The sequence below is a fragment of the Mesoplodon mirus genome (assembly GCF_964341445.2).
Source record: "Mesoplodon mirus genome assembly, chromosome: 1".
In the NCBI taxonomy this organism is placed as follows: Eukaryota; Metazoa; Chordata; class Mammalia; order Artiodactyla; family Ziphiidae; genus Mesoplodon; species Mesoplodon mirus.
The window spans coordinates 214,105,991-214,121,285 of NC_138976.1; the positions used below are offsets into that span (position 1 = coordinate 214,105,991).

Sequence of the window (15,295 nt, forward strand, 5' to 3'; positions counted from 1 at the left end):
CTCTCTCCCTTCAGGTGCCAAATGACCACAAATGCAACTCTGTGCAGCTCCCAAGCCCACAGCAGCATGCTGCTCCAGCCCCCAGGGTCAGCATGCTGCTTGGGCTCCCTCATGGCAGCTAATGAGCATGTTTACCCGGAGGGACATATCTCTACTTTTTAAGAAGTCTGGTTGTGGTTAACACACACACACGTGCACACATGGTTTGTGGACTTCACACCTGCAAGAGGTGCCCACTCATCCCTAAGAATGTGTGATTAAAAATACCATAATCAGATCTTAAATGTTTTCATCACAAAAAAGCAATGGTAACGCGATGTGATGTGATGAAGAGGGTAGCTAACACTGTGGTTCTGGGGAAAATACCATAATTAAGTGAATATACCATCTCTTGTTTTGGGAAGAAAACTGCATTTTTACACTTTATTTCTGGGGCAAATAATGACCAGGTTAGCTCCATCAAATATGTCCTTAGTCAACCCATGGACCCCAATGACACCGGGTCACAGTCTCAGTGGAGAGAACTTGACTGATGGGGGGTTGGAGGGAGATCAAAGTGACTGCGCCATGGAGTCCCCAGCCCTGCTCTAATTAAGTCAACGATGTGGTCTCACCCTCATGGACTCAGGTCTCATGTTCCGGGTTTAGCAGAGCAACCAGAGGCCTTCTTGACTTTTTGCCTAGCACTGCTCCACAGAGGACCTCGTTAGGGAAACATGGGGATTCCTGCATCCTACAAGGGACAGCTTTGCTCCAAATTCCCAGCTGAGGGACCCAGCAGGCCAAGTGGGTCAGCAGATGGGTACCAGGATAAAGGTGGCTGCCTGGTATTTCACGATTCCAATTGTGTGGATGAGAATGCTGCTGGCTGTCTCCAGCAGGCTGGCCAGCGAGAGGAGAGGCTCAGGAGCTTGTAACTGGCACTGCACACATATCTTGCTATCAGCAAAGATATACACTACTATATATAAAATAGATAACCAACAAAGACCTACTGTATAGCACAGGGAACTCTACTCAATATCTTGTAATAACCTATAATGGAAGCGACTGTTAAAAAAAGAATATGTATATGTATAGTTGTATAGTTATATATTGAATATATATGTATAACTGAATCACTTTGTTGTACACCTGAAACTAACACAACACTGTAAATCAACTACATTTCAATAAAAATTAAAAAGAAAAAAAGATTATGTGTGAACTTTTGTTTACCTGGATCAATCAGCATCTTTTAGAAGATGTGGAGGTTTGATCTTGAAGATGTGTCTATGCAGCCTTGAAATTTTCTTTTCTTTCTAAAATACTGTGAAAAGAAAACAAAGAGAAGAAAAAAATCCCAAAAGACTCATAATTAAAAACTATCAAAAGAGTCATGTACCAAAATGTTCATTGCACCTCTATTTACAATAGCCAGGACATGGAAGCAACCTAAGTGTCCATCAACAGATGAATGGATAAAGAAGATGTGGCAAATATATACAATGGAATATTACTCAGCCATAAAAAGGAACGAAACTGAGTTATTTGTAATGAGGTGGATGGACCTAGAGTCTGTCATACAGAGTGAAGTAAGTCAGAAAGGGAAAAACAAATACCGTATGCTAACACATATATATGGAACCTAAAAAAAAAAGAAAACAAATGGTCAGAAGAACGTAGGGGCAAGATGGGAATAAAGATGCAGACCTACTAGAGAATGGACTTGAGGATATGGGGAGGGGGAAGGGTAAGCTGTGACAAAGTGAGAGAGTGGCATGGACATATATACACTACCAAACGTAAAATAGATAGCTAGTAGAAAGCAGCCACGTAGCACAGGGAGATCAGCTCAGTGGTTTGTGACCACCAAGAGGGGTGGGATAGGGAGGGTGGGAGGGAGAGAGATGCAAGAGGGAAGAGATATGGGGACATATGTATATGTATAACTGATTCATTTTGTTATAAAGCAGAAACAAACACACCATTGTAAAGCAGTTATACTCCAATAAATATGTTAAAAAATAAAATAAAATAATAAAAAAAAAAACTATCCTCTTTGAAAAACCGAACAAAGTGTTTGAGAATGATATTTCTCGAGTGCTTCACTTTCCTCGTAAGGGCACTTGGTTTGCCACGAAAAAGAAGGAAATCAGAGGGCTCCAGGTGGAAATAGGTTTGTTTATTAGAGCAAATAGATTCTGCAAACTTTACTAATAAATATACTTGTGAAAGCATATCATTAAAGTAAAGACATCTCCAGAAAATGTATCACTAAATATGCTATTTCACCTGAAGAGCCTGTATAAATACATATTTTGCATAGATTTCCAATAGCTCAATGTGGACACACTTAAGCTCATGTGAAGAAAGCTATGATAAGAATAATAAAAATAACTACAAACAAGGCTACAGGGAGGGCATTCCCTGAGCAATATTTTCTTTCCATCACAGCTGAGTGCTTCTGCTCTGAAAGAAACCACCAGCATCGAGAAAGGAAACAGGATGCTCCTCTCCTCTGTCATGTTCACGCTGCAGTAACAGGAGTGACACACACCTGTCCAGGTCCCCGGAGATCCCCCCGGCTCAACCGGAGAAATTCTGGAAGATGTCAGCTGCCTCCACCCAGTTCTGGAAGCAGGCCAGCCCCCGCTCGCGGATCTGCTTCCGCCCTTTGTCAGTGATGACGTCCCCGCTCGGTTTCACGATCACAAGCCTGGGGATGGCCGTGATGTGGTACCTGGTCCTCAGCTCACTGTGGGAGAGAAGAGGGCGACCCAGGGTCAGCGTGGGACAGGCCAGGCTGCTGCACGTCTGCAGGGACCAGCGCTTCCCCAGTGCCAGCTGAGCCTGCAAAGCCTTAGAACCCAGCCTGCCGGGTGAGCCCTCCCACTGGGCTGAGGATTCCTTTGGGCTCTTTTCTTCTTGCTGCTAGCTGGGTCCAAGACAGTGCTGTCGCAGAGGAATGTCATCAGTGATGGGACTGCTCTGCATCTGTGCTGCCCAATGTCACAGCCACAGCCACATGTGACCACAGAGCACTTGGAATCTGGCTGGTGAGCCTGAGGAACTGAATTTTGGATTTTAGTTAATTTTATTTATTTATGTATGTATGTATGTATGTATGTATGTATGTATGTATTGGCTGCCCTAAGCGGCTTGTGGGATCTTAGTTTCCTGACCAGGGATTGAACCCCGGGCCACGGAAGTGAAAGCACTGAGTCATAACCACTGCACTGCCAGGAAATTCCCTGTTTTAGTCAGTTTTAAATGTAAGTAGCCACATGTGTCTAGTGGCTGCCAAATTGCACAGTGCAGTTTTAAACCCACAAATAACCCAATAAATTTGTATCCCTTCTACATCTCAGGAGGTTTAAATACATCAGGTACGTTTAATAGCAAAAGTTAAAATTCCATGAGTTCTAGATAAATACAAAGGCTTACTAGACTTTCTGCCTTACAGATTCAAGGACACACTGATTAACATTATGGGTGAAACATTTTACTGTCACATGTAACCCCTTGAGTGACCATTTCACAAAATTATTTGTATTCATTTGAGGAAAGGAGCTTCTGCCTTCTTAGTTTTGCAAGTCTCCCCAGAACCTTCACAGGGATTAGTACCCTCAAGACAGGACAGCTGGGTGAAAATCCCCGTCCTGTTACCACAGCCAGCTTGCCAGGGCCTCACTTTAACTGCAGTCTGATTTCCCTCATCTGTCGCCCTCAGGGTTGTAAAACTGAATGGAAGGAAAAATGCACTTGAGACCCTCCTGTTACTAAATCTTCCCCGTGACGCCTCCATCAGGCCCTTCCTGCTGCTTTCCAGTATCCAAGGCCAAGACAAATCTTAATTCAAGCAGGAAAAAAACCACAGTACCGACACCCAATGGAGAGAAAATGTGCCTTGTTTTCAAACATCTAGGAAACGGTGACAAAACCAGTCATGTTCTCGGTCATAAAGGGATCTTAATATATTTCAAATAATCAGTAATACACAGACCACTTAACGACATAATGGAATTGGAAACCAATAAGCAATAATTTTTGGAATCAGTTAAAAACTAAATAACCATATATTATATATGAAATCATAACACCCATATACTATAGGTTCCAAGCTATAGATACAATTAGATACAGAGAGTTATGTGTTACACCCTTTTTGCACAGGCTCCAGACACGCAGGCTCAGCGGCCGTGGCTCACGGGCCCAGCTGCTCCGCAGCATGTGGGATCTTCCCGGACCGGGTCACGAACCCGTGTCCCCTGCATCGGCAGGCGGACTCTCAACCACTGCGCCACCAGGGAAGCCCCTGTCTTACACACTCTTATCCAAAATTAAAAGGCCTCTATATAGATGAGTTCTGCATTTCATTCAAGAAGCTAGAAAACAATGATGAAGCAATTACAAGGAAAGTAGAAAGAAGGCAAAAGAAGATTGAGGACAGAAATCACTGGACAAGGAAATGAATCAACATGGGGTGAGCAACAAAGCCAAACCTGATTCTTAGACTAAAAAACAGAGCAAAGCTCTACCAAGACTGAGAAGGGAAAAGGGACAACACGGGGCTATCAGGAGCCAGGTGGGGCTTTGAGGTGCGAGAAGGAGGTGTGAAGACAGTTCATTGCTCCAGCTTCTTTTCAAAGAGGCACCCAGGGCTTCCCTGGTGGCGCAGTGGTTGAGAGTCCGCCTGCCGATGCAGGGGACACGGGTTCGTGCCCCGGTCCGGGAAGATCCCACATGCCGCGGAGCGGTTGGGCCCGTGAGCCATGGCCGCTGAGCCTGCGTGTCCGGAGCCTGTGCTCCGCAACGGGAGAGGCCACAATAGTGAGAGGCCCGCGCAAAAAAAAAAAAAAAAAAAGAGTCACCCAATGTGGGTCCTCAAATCCCCACCCTGGCAGCCTCTGCTTGGGGACAGCTGTAACCTTGGAACCATACGGGAAGGACACATAACAACCCTCCTCCCCCGAAGTCATCTCCATCTCCTCTGGGCACTGTGTCCAGAGAGAATAGACCAAGCCTCAGAAAGGAAAGAGCCTTGTTGCTGGGCAGAATGAAGTGATAACTCTGAGAATTTTAACCATTTCGGGGAAATCTGAGAGCTCATTTCCCCCTCGCTCTGTGTGCAGTTGCCGCATTGGCTCCCTCCCTCCACCTAAAGCAGCACATCCTTATCCCTGGCACAACTGCTTCTGGGTTGCCATGGCAACTTCTGTCTCCAGTCTCTTTCCGTCTCAGCCACCGGCAGACCACTACCGAGCAAATCTCTCTAGTTGCTCCGAGCATCCATCAAACAAGTGCCCTGCAGGCGCCAAGCACTGAACAATGTCTGGTCTAACATTAGAGACTACAGAGACATGCCCCCCACCACCAGACACATACCCTTAGCACAGGGGTGGCACTGGCTCGAGCTATGGAGGGCATAGGCCTTTGGGGCCAGACATGCTCCCGGTGTCCCCAGGGGCACAAAGGAGGAGCTACTAGGCAGAGAAGCAGGGGCTCCAGGGTTGGAGGATGCAGCATGTGTAGGACCTGTGGAGGTGGAAACGTGTGTGGCGCACTCTGGAACATCAGTTTTCCAGTCTAGCAGAGCACAGGTGGAAAGGGAAGAAAACAAGGCGATCGAGGGTCAAACGCTGGAGGGCAGTGTGCGAGACACGGACTGAGTGGGTCTCGCATGCCAGGCAGCAAATGACAGAAATTCCTGCTGGCAAAGTCAGAAGCTGTTACTTGGCTCTTGGGCCCATAACAAAGGGAAGGAAGGCAGGACAGAACCTGATCTTCAATGCTGTCCCTCCTCTCAGGCCTCTTGCCTACCTGCACACAGGCATCTGGTCGGGACCTGAGAGCCCGCCCTTGGCCCGTGCTGCCCCTAGCTGTAGGGATGTCAGTAAACATCTGCCTCTCTAGGCCAGGTCTTGTATGCCAGCTGCACTGGACAGCCAAGATCCACGCGACCTTGAGGACAGGTGAGTGGCTCTAAGCATTCTCTTCCTGCAGGTGCATCTGCAGCGGCACCTCCAGCCACGCCTGGGGTAACCCCAGGCGGGAGGGGGTGTGTGTGGGTTCTGTGGTGATCTATCTCCTCCTGAGCTTCAGGGTGATCAGCAGAAATCCAGTGGACAGCAGATGACGTGCTTTGGCCTCTGAGGGAAGATAGCCTGGGGTCCTTCACCATGACTGGTTGGTGATGACGGTTCTGGACCCATCTTCTCACAGCACCAAGCAGATGCCGTGCTCTGCACAAATTAAGAACTTCCGAAAAGGCCTCCTGGAGGCTTCCTACATTCTTTAGTTCTCCTTGGTGGCAGCTATTTCCATTTTTGCTCATGATCTGATTCCAAAATGCAGGCTGGGATGAACAGAATTTAGGGCCTAGCTCCTAGAATTTCCCATAAAATACCGCATTTCCTAACTTATAAATTGCAATGACAGGATTAACAAAGTTCATTCTGGAAAGGGGGAGGCGCAAGGAGCTAACTTCCCCCCCAAAGAAACGCCCCCTCCAGATTCCTCCAAGGTCAGGCTGGCCAGCCTGAGCTGGCGGAGTGCAGCTGCCTGTGCCCTGAACAGCTCAGCACCTGTAGTGGACTGAATGGGCCTTGACCAGATAAGGCTTCCCTCCGGGAACTGGAGGGAGCATGGCAACCCCCCGCACCCCACTCCTAGCAAGGTTGTGCTGAGGCTCAGTGTCCCCTGGGAGAGGAAGTTGTAGCCGAAAGGACAGGATCCAGAGCCAGGAGTACCAGTCCCTGTTCCTCAAAACCGTGAAATGGACAACAGACACAAAGTCCTGGTACACAACCAGCTGACAACGCTCTGAATTCGTGCCTCAGCGCCGTCCTCATCTGTCCTGTGAGGTATCATTATACTCGGAGATTGAATACCTTACCTACAGTCTCCCCACGAATAGGTCCCACAGCTGGGCTCCGCCCAGGGCCTGAGCTTATTACTAACACTGTCACTCTGTCGCTTTCAAAACTAAATATGTTCTTTCAAAAGCTGTGTATAACTTGAACGCTAAGCAAAGCAAAAATTTTACAACCACCACTAGATGTGAAGGTATATGAATCCTTCTGCCAAGTAAATCACGGGCATTTGGATTTATCATCGAAGACTTTCCTAATCCTGCTGTGAGTGAGGCCTCAGGAAGCAGGCACCCCCCCCCACCCCCACCGGCGAGGGCCTGGGTCTCACCTCTTCCTCGGCATCACCAAAAGCATGTGCTGGGGGAAAATGACTCCTCCAGGGAACTTTCCAAAGTTAGCTTCCATTTTTAATTGTCCAGAAGGAAAGCCATCTCAGAATAATTAATTTGGGGGGGGGGGAATGCCACAACTGAATATTAATCCCCAGAGAAATGCAACACATGCTATAAAACAAAACCCAGAAATTCACCTCCATAAGGGACGGTGGTGTAATGCACTTTGTGAAGAGCAATCAACCTACATGTGGACCCTTACACCAGAGGAGACCCCCAACATGCCAGACAGTCGGTGCCTGTGCCCCATTCCTCTCTGCAAATCCTCCACAAAGTCCTCCCCCTCTCCTCCCCTCCCCCTCCCCTCCCCTCCCCCCTCCCCCTCCCCCCTCCCCCAGCCCTCCCTCCCTCATCCTCCCTTTTTTTAAAAAAAAATTTATTTTATTTATTTATTTTTGGCTGCTGGGTCTTCATTGCTGCGTGTGGGCTTTCTCTAGTTCCGGCGAGTGGAAGCTACTCTTCGTTGCGGTGCAGGCTTCCCATTGTGGTGGCTTGTCTTGTTGCGGAGCACGGGCTCTAGGCACGTGGGCTTCAGTAGTTGTGGTACATGGGCTCAGTAGTTGTGGCTCACGGGCTCTAGAGCACAGGCTCAGTAGTTGTGGCGCACAGGCTTAGATGCTCCGCGGCATGTGGGATCTTCCCGGACCATGGCTCGAACCCGTGTCCCCTGCATTGGCAGGCGGATTCTTAACCACTGCGCCATCAGGGAAGCCCCCACATCCTTCCTTTTCCTCCTCCTTCTTCCCCCTCCCAGGTCCTACCACCTCCCTCCACTTCTCCCTCCTCCTCTCCATGGAGCTCATTGACCACAGCCAGTAGAGCACTAGGGTCGATTTCCAGTTTGCTCACAAACTCTGAAATCCAGCGGAGCTGAGGTTCCCTGCCATGTTACATCTTTTCTAAAGCAAGGGTGGGGCAAGATCCCTTCAGAGAGCAAGGATTTTTGTCACCTCTGACAGGTCTCCTCAAGAGTCCAGAAACCTGCTTCTTTCTACAGTTATAGGAGCAGGAGACATCTTAATGAAATTTCAGTCACTGCCAGTAAAAATGAAACTGCAACGTGGCCTGGCACTAAGTTCCTCCAGCCCTTGAGTCCTGACCCTTCCCGCACAGCACCTGGCCCCCAGTCCCGTACTACAGGTCCACAGCAGTCAAACCATGGTCTCCAGTTCTGATCTGAGCAGCCTTTCTGGGTCACCCCTCTTCCGCTCTCCAGATAAGGGGCGGTGTCTTCCCTGCGCTGTAGGATGGGGCGTCCCCGGGCTGTGATTTACCAGAGCGGGCTTCCTGGACCGCAGCATCAGCATCACCAGAACTCCTTATAAATTCAGATTCCCGGAGCCTCAGACCCACTGAGTCAGAGGCTAGAGTAGGCCACTGCCCAGGCTCACCAAGCGCCCATGGTGATGCAGATGCTCCCTGTCAGCCAAGCGCAAGAGCCTCCCTGGGAAGCCGAAGCACAGACTACGATGTAGCTGAGAGAGGCTCGAACGGGTTGGGGTGGGGATGGGGTTATCAACGAGCTCCCGACAGGGCTTCCCTGGTGGCGCAGTGGTTGAGAGTCCGCCAGCCGATGCACGGGGACGCGGGTTCGTGCTCCGGTCCGGGAAGATCCCACATGCCGCGGAGCGGTTGGGCCCGTGAGCCATGGCCGCTGAGCCTGCGCGTCCGGAGCCTGTGCTCCGCAATGGGAGAGGCCACAACAGTGAGAGGCCGGCGCACCGCAAAAAAATAAATAAATAAAAATAAATAAAACAAAGAGTTCCCGACAGCTGGGAGAAGCACAGGGATGAGGGATTGGGATGGGGGTTGGGGGCGCGCCCAACAGCTCCCAGAACTCCCAAACCGTCCCCACTCATGCCGGTAGGGGTCGTGGAAGAGCAGCGCCAGCCAGGCACCTCCCGCATGAAGTCCAGCATCTCCTGAGCGCTGCCGTCGGCGGACACGAAGACCACCTCGAAGGGCGCGGACGGCCGCGCCTGGTCCACTAGCTCCGCGTAGAAGTCAGAGAGCAGCGGCGTGAAATCGCGGCTGGGCGCGCACCGGCCCGCGGCGAAGTACAGCGCCACCACCTTGCTCTGCAGCGCCGCCTCGGCCTCCACCCACATGCCGTCGTAGGTCACCAGGCGCCGCCCGCCCAGCACGTCCACCATGGCCGGGAGCCGGGACAGCTGCGGCGGGAGGACACCTGCGGCGGGAGGACACCTGCCGGGAGACGCGGGGCGGTGAGCCGGAGCGCACGGACACCTGCGGGAAAACGAGGCGGAGGAGGGGGCGGCAGTGAGCGCAGGTGGCTGATCACCTGCAGGCGGACGGTCACCTGCGGTCACCGTCCGCCTGCAGCCAGCCGAAGGGACCGGCTGGCTCCCTTCGCACAGCCGGGCACCCGGATCTTGGCACGGGCCTGAGCCTCGGCCTCCGGCTGGAGTAGGGGAGTCCGTACTGGGGAGAGGGGGGTACACTCACAGACAGCCGCGACCCCAGACGCAGCGGCCGCAGCAGCGGCACACACAGCACCCGCCTCCAGGGAGCCGAGGGGTGCCCCGCCCCCGCCCTCCTGCCCCCTCGTCCCGCCCCAAAGCCCTCCTCTGCAGCCCCCTTCACCTCCCACCCACCTGCGCAGCTCTCGGTCGCGCGCGGCAAGCCTTCTCCGCGCTCCCGGGGACGCACTTCTCTCCCCCCTCTCCCATGCCCTCCCCCTCCGCACCTCCCCTGAGCCCCGCCTGTCGCACCCTCGCCCCAGGTCCCGCTGGCGCTCGCCCCACCCCGCGCTCGGTCGCTCCCCGCCTGCCCCAGGGGTCCCGGCGACCCGCGCGGGAGGGTTCCACCTTTAGGGGGTAGGGACCCGGCGTTGGGGACACCTGGGCCCTGTTCGGGTTTGCCCCGAAGTACTGCTCTCGGACTGGGAGGGTCCCTGCAAGAAACTGGAGGCGGTTCTTAAAGAATGTTTTATTCCGAGAACCAGAGTATTACTGTGCCCGGCCCTGGGATCCAACAGCGAGCAAAAATAGTTTCAACTCCCTGCCCGGAATGGGTGAGGCACTCGCGCGGGGCGCAGAATTCAAGGGAGTTTGCGCCAAAAAACCCAGTGATCAAGATAAATAGTATTCTGATGCAATATTTTAAGTGTTCAAAATTAATGCAAAAAAAAAAAAAGGTTAGTGGTGAACAATACATCAAATATGTGAGTAAGGACAGGATCCCACCCTGCCCTTGGACGCCGACCGCGCTCCACTCGCCCTGAGTCCCGGCCCGCGCCCTGCCTCGCGGAGTTTACCTTCCCGTGGGGACAAGAGAAAAACAAAGGTGAATGAGGAAAACAGAGTGAGTGCGACGGAGACAGAAGGCAAGGGAAGCGGCGCGAAATGAATGAGCGACGGTGAAGGAGGGGTCGCGGGCAGACGAGACGCGAGCTCCCTCCCAGCCGCTCGCTGTTCCCGGTTCTCTCAGCCACCCGCCCCCAACCCCGCTTCCCAGTGAAATGGGACGAAAATGCGCAGACACTGTTCGCTCCTAGCCGGGGCTAAGGGAAATTCTGTCGGAGGACTGATGCTGTTCCATGAAGCGCGCTGCCAAAGCCTTGATTCACTGTCCTCTTGGGAGACTCAGGGGAATTTACAGGCGAATCGGAGAAAAAAAAAAAATTTTTTTTTTGAGAGGAACTAGGAGAACTACATATCTTGCATATAGAGATGCCTGACTTTTCTTAAAACTCAGAACTAAGATGAAGGTAGCTAAACTCTAAATATCATGAAAACTATTTTGTGATGTTTGGTGTTTCTTCTTTTATCACCACAGTGAGCAAAGTAGAGAATATTCATTTTAGTAACGGTGCCACTCGCCTACCAAGAAATTCCCAATTATTCGTATAAAATACTGTGTGCCCTCAGAGTGCTGGGGGGAGGAGTGGATGTCCCTTTCTGAGAGAACAGCCCACTCAGGTACCTTGGTGAAGTGGGGACAGCCCTCCAGGAAAGAGAGATCCTGGGGAGAACAGTGCACCAACACCCCTCCTCACCTAGGGACCCTCCTCCTGTGGCTGCTCTGAGTGTGTGTGTGTGTGTGTGTGTGTGTGTGTGTGTAAGCAGGGGACCCTGCTCTCAAGAGCCTTCCTCATGAGGGACACAGGCACAGCTCAGCTCATCCTCCAGTTCTGCGTCTAATGGATATTCTCAACCAGTCTAGGAAGGGACTTCCCAGGACCCTTCCTGAAGCATGATCTTGTGTCATTCGCTACTGACCCCAACCCACTGACTGGTCCTTAAGGTGGGAGGGGGCTGCAGGTGCCATGAAAGGAAGCCCAGAACCCTCTCCTTGCCTCTTCTGGAACCAAGTCTCCTACACATGTTCCTCCACTGAGCACAGAAGCAGCTACAAATGGAGTCCTTGAAACTAGATTAGGTGACTCCTAACCCCAGCTGGGCTGTGCAACATCAGTTCATACCCAACTTCCTTCCAGGGCATCAGAGAGTGCCTGGATTGCTAGCATCTGCTAATCAGCCTTCTGTGTCCTGGATAATCTCCACGGAGCCAGGCAGCATGCTTACTGCTGTTGCTTGAGAGCAGCCCCATGAGGGCTTCCTCACACCTGCCCTCCCTCCCCAGCCCCATCTCCTTGACCCCTGCCACTATAAAAATAGTTGGCTACTTACATACTCTACCCTACCATCCATTTCCCACCTGAATTTAAGGGCAATCTTTTCTGCATTTTCTCCTGTCTGATGGCTTCGGTTCTGTTAAAGACTCTCCTTGACCGAACTTTAGACAGGCTCCTCTGAACCCTCTTCTCTATTAGGCCTCATCCTTCTGCTAGGGATAGAGCAGGATAATCAAATAGCTAGTTTAAAAATCCCACTGAGGGGGCTTCCCTGGTGGTGCAGTGGTTGAGAGTCCGCCTGCCGATGCAGGGGACACGGGTTCGTGCCCCGGTCTGGGAAGATCCCACATGCCGCGGAGCGGCTGGGCCCGTGAGCCATGACTGCTGAGCCTGCGCGTCCGGAGCCTGTGCTCCGCAACGGGAGAGGCCACAACAGTGAGAGGCCCGCGTACAGCAAAAAAAAAAAAAATCCCACTGAGGGATTATAGATAGAGAGGGAAATTTAGGGGGCTTTGGGAGAACATTGTAAGTTAATGATCACTCAAGAAAGCAAACAGAAAATCGTGAAAAAGGCAGGCTTGCTTAATAATGAAACTAACAACAAAACTATACATCAAGTCAATGACACCCTGCTGGTTGAGGTTAGTAAATCAAGACCCCTAGGACATGCTCCTCTGTGTGAACTAAAATGTAGGGAAACGGTGACATACCAAAGTAGAAGACCCTCATTATACTGAAACCTGAGATGATTTACCATATCTTAGCATATGTTACCACCCATCTGCTGATTCGAATAGCACCGTGACAGTCCTGGTTTGACTATGTAGAGACCAAAAAACTCCCCTGCCCAATGTAGAGGAGAAGCGGATTATGGAAGCTTGAGGTCTACTCAAGAATGAGGAATAACGTGGTCTTCTCCCCCTCCTCACTTTTCCTTTGATTATAAAAATGTAGCCCGCTAAGTTCTCGGGGCAGAGCCCTCTTGCCTGCCCGCTTGTATCCTTCACAAGCGTCCTATACAGATAAATCACTTCTTATCTATCACTTTGCCTCTCACTGAATTCTTTCCATGCTAACACATAAACTGAGCTCCACCAAGCCCTGAGACGTGTTCTGTGGTTTCAGCCGGGGCCCATCCTCAGCCTGCCTCAGCAGTCTTAGCAAAGGATCCTGCTAAGTCACCCCTCACCCATGAACTGACCACTCTAGCCTGCCTTCAGCAAGACTCCTAAGTAGGTTTAGCAAGACTACCTCACCCTTGATGTCTCCTCTCAGTAATTTTCCATTCGAGGATGCCTCAACCCCCCTTTCTTGGCCATAAAGCCCCACTTGTCCTTGCCTTTGGAATTGAGTTTAACTCTTTCCCCTATTGCAGTAGTACTGAATAAAATCTTAGTTGCCTTTAACTAGTGTCTGGCTCTATTTCTTTTGGAACAGTTATCAACAGCTGTGACACCTCGGTTTGCTTATAACCATGACATCGACTGAAAGGCAGAACATTTCCAGAGCTAACTACTGGCTGGCTGGGTACACGAGGTCTTCAAAGTCTCTCTGGGGAGAAACTCTACAGCAAAATCACGACTCTACATTTCTGTGTTCAGCACGCACGCTCCCCCCACTTCTGAATGAGACTATTTCTCATTACGGAAATCCCTTTTCTAAGCAGAAATATTGGAGAAGTTCCCGTCAGTGCACCTTTGCTCCGTCCTGCCTTTTGTTGACACACTGAATTGCTTCTCCACGCCAAAAGAGGAGCATGTGAAAAACGTGGGACCCTAGGCTACTTGACATAAAGTTGACTTTTTCTCTTCACTGCCAAAATGTATAAACAATGATTCATTTCTGTCTACTACCACTTATGAATATACAAATAGAACTATGGAAACATTTTCTGCTCTGATCAGCATAGCAAACAAATTAGACAGCTCAGTGTGCAAATATTACATTGTAAATTCCCTGGCTTTAAATATTCATGCTTATGTTATGTATTTTCCTGTATTTAAATATGTGTTATTAGGGATTGGTATCATGAGGTTTTCATGACTCATTTTCAAAAGAGTGGTTGGCCCATTGCAGGGAAGGGACATTGAAGTGACAAACAGAAGCCTGGGTTTGTCAGTGATGAGCCGTGGGGCCATGGGCAAGTCAGCCTCAGTGGGCGCTGGCTTCTCAGAGAGGACTTAACATTTAGCAGTCAAAATAGGCCTAGTGTTGGACTGAGGAAGTGCTCCTTGGTCCCACCAGCTTCTTACCAGTGATGCTTTTAGATAATTCTAGAAGCAGCTGGATCGCTCCACCAGATGGCTTGGAACAGAAAAGTGCAGGTGTGAGAGAAGATGGCAGCATGTCTCACTCAGCTTGGGCTGCCGTAACAAAGAATCACAAGCTGGGTGGCTCAAGCAACAGAAAGTTACTTTCTTACAGTTCTGGAGGCTGGAAGTCCAAGTTCAAGGTTCTGGTGCTAGCTCCCTTCCTGGCTTTTAGACCACCTTTTCACTGTGTCCACACACGGCAGAGAGACAGAGGGAGAGAGAGAGAGATCTTCCTTGTCTTATAAGGCCATGGTCCTATTGGCTTAAGGCCCCACCCTTATGACCTTGTGTGATGCTGTGATTTATAATAAAATATATTTATTTGGTCTTTGTCTCCCATTCCTGGCACAGAGCTCCTAAAACCCTTGGGATTTCCTAAGTGATGAGAGCAATAAAGGTATCTTTTTTATGTTAATGAGGTGACTTTTGGAATACACCTAATGGTGGGGGCTGGTTACCAGAGGAACTAACCAGGTGCTTAGAGGGTTAGAACTTTCAATCCCACCCCCTGATCTCCAGGAAAGAGAGAGGGACTGGAAGTTGGATCAATCACCAACCAACTGCCAAAGGTTTAATCATTGTCTCAGCAGGCTGAGAGTGTGACCAACTAGTATAGTATTACTCTGGGTTCCCACTGTTGACGTAGCCAGGCTGAAGAATCACATATTCAATGTTTCTGCTAGTTGAGTTGTCAGGACAGAGTGTCATGTAGTCACTGTTACCAACAGTTGCATTGTCATCATAGACATGGGATGTCAGATCATGGAGTTCTTCAAGTTGTCTAATCCTGACAGATATCATTTGATGTGTGAGTGGCTGCCGAAAGGTATTTAAAACCCTTAAGGGAATACAACACATTAGAGAGGTTAATATGATGCCTATAAGGAGAATGATAACCAAGGATTGAAAAATTCCCCTGAGCAGAGATTCCCAGAAGCCAAGATTTAACCAACTGAATAACTTAGATAGGTTATAATCAAATTCAGGTTTTACTTTTCTAAGTCAGTCTACATTATTTTTTTTAGTAATTTACATAGACACAACATGATGTATTAGCAAACACATATCCTCAGGATTACTTAGCACAGGATGAACATGAGGATGTTTTATTTCAGGAGGCGGAGTTAGGTGAGCTTCCAT

General features: G+C 50.0%; 1 protein-coding gene across 1 annotated transcript; it reads right to left on the bottom strand.

The window, feature by feature from the left end:
• Positions 1-2,568: 2,568 nt before the first annotated feature.
• On the bottom strand, positions 2,569-9,399 carry NXNL2 (nucleoredoxin like 2; the record flags this gene model as incomplete). Its single annotated transcript, XM_082628387.1, is given in 3 exon segments — positions 2,569-2,737; positions 9,102-9,147; positions 9,150-9,399. Coding segments are annotated over 3 exon segments (465 nt in total).
• Positions 9,400-15,295: the final 5,896 nt, after the last annotated feature.